Source organism: Cucurbita pepo, chromosome 20, assembly GCF_057944985.1.
Source record: "Cucurbita pepo subsp. pepo isolate OVF chromosome 20, ASM5794498v1, whole genome shotgun sequence".
NCBI classification, from domain to species: domain Eukaryota; kingdom Viridiplantae; phylum Streptophyta; class Magnoliopsida; order Cucurbitales; family Cucurbitaceae; genus Cucurbita; species Cucurbita pepo.
Window position 1 is genome coordinate 10309748 of NC_141817.1, and position 6946 is coordinate 10316693.

Below are 6946 nucleotides of genomic sequence, written 5' to 3' on the forward strand. Positions count from 1 at the left end.
AAAAATTCAAATTTTAACATTACAACATAGTCTTTAGTTTAAATACTACCATTAGTGCCTCAAAATTAACTAATTTAATATATATATATATATATATATATATATTAAACGGGGCAGAGCGAGAATTTGAGTGAGGAAAGGTAATATAATCCATTCTCTGGCCTCATTTATCCAAGGGGGAAAAAATGTTTCCCACTCCCTCCCCATTCTCCGTCTAAACGGGGAATCTCCTTCCGTTTGGGGCGTATCCCTAAAAATAAAATAAACATTTCTAATTAAGAGGTGGTGGAATGGAAACGGGGGGAGGCGGGTAAAATGGCTATCAAATGCATAATAATAAGGTAACCCAGAGAACACAGAGACCATAACAGGTAATAACAACTGCTGTTCAATTCTAGTTCTTCTCCATGAAGGATAGATTTCAGATCACAAAAAATGGCATACCAAACCTGAAGTTGTAACACCAAAAAATGCAGAACAGTAGATCATTCAAAAAGTGGATTAGGCCCAGATATCAATCATGGGCATTCATTCAAAGCCCAACTTCATATTTAAAAATGACAAGTCCTCTGAACTTGGTGCTGACATGAAGCAACTTGACTAATCATAAAGGTTGTTCTCGTGAAGAAGCCCCAAATGAGATGCTGACTCAAGCAGGGATCTTGTGCAAAATAATGAATAGACCTTTTAGAGAGAGAGAGAGAGGGAGAGATTCTAATGCTGAGAAGATAGAAAGGGAAGTAAATGAGATAATAAGAAAAGCATGACAGTGGAAATGAAGATTCAAGAATAAGAAAGGTTGTGGGTATTGAGTTCAAGAAATGCATGCGTGTGGCCCTCAACAATAATGAATATAGCCCAAGTAATCCATCTACTAACACAGAGTAATGAACTTTTGCTGACCCTCAAAGCTAAGCAACCTTTATCATATCCCTTCCTATGATTTGGTTAATTAAAACTAGAGGGAAAAAGAATGTCACTTGTTAAACCACTCTTTTGGGTTGTGCATGTGAGTCAATGATGAGTAGCTTTAGCTTCACTTTGATTAACACAAAAGCTTGGGATTCAACAAAGGAGGAAGTGAATTAGCGTGTAATCAAAACTAAATATATGCGGGAACAACGCATTATCTTACTCATTGGATGTTCTATTGGAATAGAAGAAATTGAATTCTATAGGCCAGCACTCAAGTCTGGGACATAATTAGTGAGATCCCACGTTGATTGGGGAGAAGAACGAAGTATTCTTTAGACGGGTGTGGAAACTTCTCTCTAGTGGATGCGTTTTAAAAACTTTGAGAGTAAGCTCGAAAGGAAAAGCTCAATGCTAGGGGTGGACTTGGGCTATTACAAATGGTATCAGAGCCAGACACTGGACAATGTGCTAACAAGGACATTGGGCCCCTTCGGGGAATGGATTGGGGGGTCCTACATCGATTGGAAAGGGGAACGAGTGCCAGCAAGGACGCTGGGACCCGAAGGAGGGTGGATTGTGAGATCCCACATTGGTTGGGGAAGGTAACAAAGCATTCTTTGGAAGGGTGTGGAAACCTCTCCCTAGCAAACACGTTTTAAAAACTTTGAGGGGAAGCTCGAAAGGGAAAGCTCAAAGAGGACAATATCCTTTGGAAGGGTGTGGAAACCTCTCCCTAGCAAACACGTTTTAAAAATTTTGAGGGAAAGCTCGAAAGAGAAAGCTCAAAGAGGACATTATCTGTTAGCGGTGGACTTAGGCGGTTACACAATTGTTTGTGATAGGAGGTAGGAGAGGCCGAGAGGGATGGTGTCCCACCATTTTTGACCTTCCCAAGGGTGGATTAGAAACGTAGCTTCTCCACCAAGCATGTCATTTTTAGGGCAATTTGGTAAATTGACATCAATGGAAGGGAGAGACTGTCATTCTTATGATTGTGTCCCTTCCTTTTAAAACCACTTTTGTTTTTACTTCATCAACAAAATTCAAGTACAAGCAACAACCAATTCCCAAGACACTATAAATGTATTCAAAAGGAACTATAATCACAACTTACCTCTGCTTCTGCTTCTGCTTCTACTTCAAGGCACTTGGTTGAGGAATCTCGATAAACATGACTCAAATGCTTACTTTCCTGTTCTGTCTCTCTTCTTTCACATTTCTTTCCATCGCCCGAGCTGAAGGCAGAGCCCCGCACGGTTTGGTATACGAGAGCCCGGTCGCCTTCTCCCCAATGGCATATGATTTCTTCCATCCAAGCACCCAGACTCCCAATGCCAAAGATCCATGTGGTGCATCCAAATGCTCCCCACTGCCCCTTGCAGCTCAAGTGCAATCTACTCCTGCAAAAGAAAGCAAATACTCCACAACAATCCAGAAAGGCACGCACCGTGTCGGGGCTGGGGGGATTCTGGGAATTGTGTTTGGCATCACATTTGCAGTGTTTTTGGCAATGGGAGTATACTATGTACTACGTACTCGCCAAGCCAACGCAAACCGAGCTATGTCAGCACAACCTAGCGTTTGACATGTGCAAAGCCAACATGTTTATCAGATTAGACAAAACTTGGGCACATCTCTTCTTCTGTTCAGTTTCCTCTCTCTTTCTTGCTATGGCTTTACATGTTTATTATTCTGTCATGGAAGCAGAGGCTGATCTAGAGCTATCATCAAAATTCTCCCTAAAAGTTTCCTATTCATCCCTCCTCTACCCCCATGTAAAATTTAGTTTGTAAAATTTTTTGCCCCTTCCAAGTTTCTAGCTCTGGTCCAACTAATAAAGAAAACATGAACAAATGTCAAAAAAAGTTCACAACATTGCGATGAGACCTTCGAGAAATTAAAGCCGTACAATCAATGCTGCCAAAGGAATAATCAAATGAAGAAAAAGTGAAAAAAAAAAGTATATATTTACCATCACAACCAAAATGTTCGCAACAACCAAGCGATAAAAGATGAAAACAAAATGTTTCCAAATGATTTGGTCTTAAGTATTTCTCTGCATCAGACAAAGAATGCAACAAAACGGCTGTACCAAAGAAGGCATTTGTCTCAGCTAATCAAGAAAGTTGACTCCTCCATGGATAAGAAAAGTCCCCAAAGGGGTTAGGACTCGAAAAACAAGCATCCTTCCTCCCCAAGCTAAACTCAAACTCCCCGATCAAAGATCGGAGAGCTGTGATATCCATTGTTTTTTCAATTGGGCAATGAACAATGAAAACCAAACAAGAGAGCAGACAAATAGTTATGTAAAAAAAAAAAAAAAAAAAATGTACAGTAGAAAAACTCAGCTCGTGCCAACCACTGGTCCCTTGGGGAGTGCCTGTGGTACAACATCAAATATAAGTTATGAAGTCCTTATGCACCATCTTCATTCAACAATCAGTTTACAGATCATATGATATATTACTTTTAAGCTGAGTTTATAGGTAATAGGCATTTGATGAATTCTTCCCAAAATAAGCTTGTAAAAGTCTTGTCCCTATCTAAGCCAATATTAGGCAGAACGTCATGAAGGGAGATGAAAGTCATCCTCAACAAAGATCGCCCCTCCCCTTAAGATTGGTGGCCAAATGACCAATTAATGAAGTCCTACAAGGATCCTTGGAAAAACATTTGGAAAGCTAAACCGATTGTAATTTCCAAAATCTATTGGAAAGTACGCAATGGCCTTAACAATTGATTTTGTGAGGATACAGAGTTGACAACACACCCCTTTGCTCTCTCTGCCCAAACCTTTACTCTCTTTCTAGAGAAACCAATGCGACCTCTTCCAATCTGAAAGTTCTTCCCAACTAAGAAAACCCTCAATAAAGCTCTTTTGTCTACAAATCTAAATAAAATGAAGCTCTTTCGTCTACAAATCTAAATAAAATGAAGCTCTTTCGTCTACAAATCTAAATAAAATGACTGAATGGGTCTGCTACTAGAGTGAGTGTGAGATCCCACATCGATTGGGGAGGAGAACGAAACATCCTTTATAAGGGTGTGGAAATCTTTTCCTAGCAGACGCGTTTTAAAAACGTTGAACAGAAGCCCGAAAGGAGAAGCCGAAAGTGGATCCCTACCTTAAACCCTAGAAGCTACAACTTTTCCTCTCAAGTCTCAACCTGCCACTTATCAAGATAAAATAGTCAGCAGAATCAAGGCAGCCCTTGTCCAGCACCTTCAATAATATCAGAACTTCTTTGACACCATAACCACATCCAAAAAGCCTCGGTCAATCTTATAGTAGCATTTCCAAAGCCTCTCTTCAAAGGAAGCCTTCCAAATTCTAGCAAAAATACTCATCAACCTAATCAGAGTGCTTTTCAAAGAATGCATGGTGTTCATTAGCATAGATGCCCTACATTCATACATACATAATGTATAACATGATCTTAGATAGCCTAGCAAATTAAGCCAACCACTAGCCAAACAACATTAAGTAAAAAAAAAATCTGCTCTTGTTGGCTAGTAAATAGCACAACCTAAAATCCAAAAATTCCAACCTAGAAATATTAGTAATTAATAGCAGCTTTAGTATCAAATTCATAGTTGCCAATGTGAAATGGAAGTTTGAGAAATTAGATTTCTGTTCTTGACGAAACTGAAGAAGGTTAGATACTTTTTTGCACGACTGTGTTTCATCATAGCAACAAATCAGAGGTGCTAGTTAACCATCTCCTTTAAATGTTTATTATACAGTAGTAATTGGCCATCAAGTCATGAGCATTAGCATTGTATAACTGGTTGCATTTTCATTGCATCAGAATTCTTCAATCTTGATGCATCATGTAAATATGCAACGCATTGGTAAATTACTCGTGCAGATATTCCATTTTGAATACACAGATTCTAAAGAAATGCAAGACTACATAGGGGGTGAGGGGGAGGGAGAGAAGATAACTAAAGGATGGGTTCAGAGCTGGCAGTCCACAAATTTAAACACATGGCTTCTCATAGAAATACATGGGAAAAACGAAAGTACAGTTTAGCAATAAAGATAATTTGTTTTTATTGCTTTAAAGGCCTTCATACTCATGGCTTTGTTCCACAGTCATAACATCAATTCTTTGATAATCTAGAATGTTAAAAAGAGAGAATTTAAAATTCTGTTTCCTTACATGTTTTATGAATTGGTGTTTAAATACATTGCTAACGAAACCATTCTCGATGCATCACCATCCCCGTGAACTGAGAGCCTGAATCACAGGTCCAAATGTCTGGTCTACAGCGCTATTCCATAGGTGCGAAAACTCTGGACCATATTTCTTTGCTAGTACAGGTTTTCTCATCTAAAGTAGTTTCAAAGAGGATGCTATTAGATTAATGGATTAGCAGCTAGATGGAAGTATAAATTCAGAGATGATAGAACTTGCATCGACGAATTCAACATTTATTGTAATAGCCCAATCCTACCATTAGTAGATATTGTCCTCTTTGGGCTATTCCTTTCGGGCTTCCCCTCAAAGTTTTTAAAACGCGTCTACTAGGAAGAGGTTTTCATACTCTTATAAAGAATGTTTCGTTCTCCTTTCCAATCGATGTAGGATCTCACAATCCACCCCCCTTCGGGACTAGCGCCCTCGAAGGCACTCGTTCACTTCTCCAATCGATGTGGAACCCCCCTATCCATCCCCCTTCGAGGCCCAGCGTCCTTACTATCACACCACCTCATGTCCACTCCCCTTAGGCCTCAGCCTCCTCGCTGGTACATGGTCCGGTTTTTGGCTTGTTAGAAATGGTATGAGAGCCAGACACCGGGTGGTGTGTCAGCGAGGATACTGGCCCCCAAGGGGATGGATTGTGAGATCCCACATCGGTTGGAGAAAGAAACAAAACATTCCTTAGGGTGAAAATCTCTCCTTAGTAGACGCGTTTTAAAAACCTTGAGGGAAGCTCGAAACGAAAAGCCTAAAGAGGACAATATGTACTAGCTGGGTTTGGGCTGTTATTGTCGACATTTATACAAAGTTTGGATAAAATTTCAATAAATTTCAGCAATATTCCAACTTAAAAAGATAAAACTAGTTGATATACAAAGTAAAACATAAAAAATTATATAAATCAACCCATAATTAGATCAATATTATTGTCAGACATTTATAAAAGTAAAACTAATTTAGAAAAATTAGACAATTTCATTCCTCCAAATGTTCATAGATCCACATTTTCACATATATTTCAATTCAGGGCCATCGTAATTGTCTCAAAGCAATGGTCAAACACAAACAAGGAACGGTTGATCATTACAGATACAGAAAAGGAAATTTACGCTTACCGGAGATTGAGTAGTTGGTGGATAGTTTTTGGAAACGGACTCGTATAAGCTTTTCCGTTGCTCAAAAACAACAACCCCGGCGAACACGCTCCCCAATGCAGCACCAAGCAGTCGCTCCTGCAATTAAACCACCAAAAATGAAAAGAAAGTGAGATAAAACCGCACCAAAAATCGGTAAGGAAATCGAATCAGGTCTGAAAGTTCATCGGAGCAAGGAAGCTTGGCTACCTGAGCGAGAATGGAAATCATGGTGACATAAGCTTCACGGCTGAATTTCCGTCGGAAGAGAAACAAAGAGGGCTTCTTGGGGACAGATTATTAAACGAGTCGACCACAATAGGGCTGAGCAAAATGACCAAAATACCCAGAACACCGATAATATAGTTTCTCTAATGTAACATTTTATCAGGGGTAATTAGGTAAATACCCTTTTTAAGTTGGAATATTGCTGAAATTAGCTTAAACACAAATGTTTCAAAACAAAAACTTAAAAATTATAAATAAATAAATAAATAAATAAAACCTTTTATGTACCGAGAGTCGTTTCTCCCGTCGATGCTCATCGTCATCTTAGTCACCCATCTTTCTCGATACTAAGACAGTCATAATTTATCTTCATTAAATAGTGATTCGTATCAGTTTTTCAATTGCCATCATCTTAGCTTGAGCTCTAGAGTTGCTAAACGAGCAAGTTCTCTCTTTGAATTAGTT

At 39.2% G+C, this 6946-nt stretch overlaps 2 protein-coding genes across 2 annotated transcripts; one reads left to right on the forward strand and one right to left on the reverse strand.

The window, feature by feature from the left end:
• Window positions 1-2086: 2086 nt before the first annotated feature.
• LOC147786541 (uncharacterized) lies at window positions 2087-2734 on the forward strand. The gene has a single exon (XM_087120842.1). The coding sequence runs from the start codon at window positions 2087-2089 to the stop codon at window positions 2498-2500; it is 414 nt and encodes a 137-aa protein (XP_086976968.1). The 3' UTR covers window positions 2501-2734.
• Window positions 2735-4944: 2210 nt separating this feature from the next.
• On the reverse strand, window positions 4945-6597 carry LOC111783242 (uncharacterized). Its single transcript, XM_023664151.2, has 3 exons — window positions 6464-6597; window positions 6236-6352; window positions 4945-5249 (listed from the first exon to the last, which is right to left on the reverse strand). The coding sequence occupies exons 1-3, from the start codon at window positions 6482-6484 to the stop codon at window positions 5133-5135; spliced, it is 255 nt and encodes an 84-aa protein (XP_023519919.2). The 5' UTR covers window positions 6485-6597; the 3' UTR covers window positions 4945-5132.
• Between the last annotated feature and the right edge of the window lie 349 nt (window positions 6598-6946).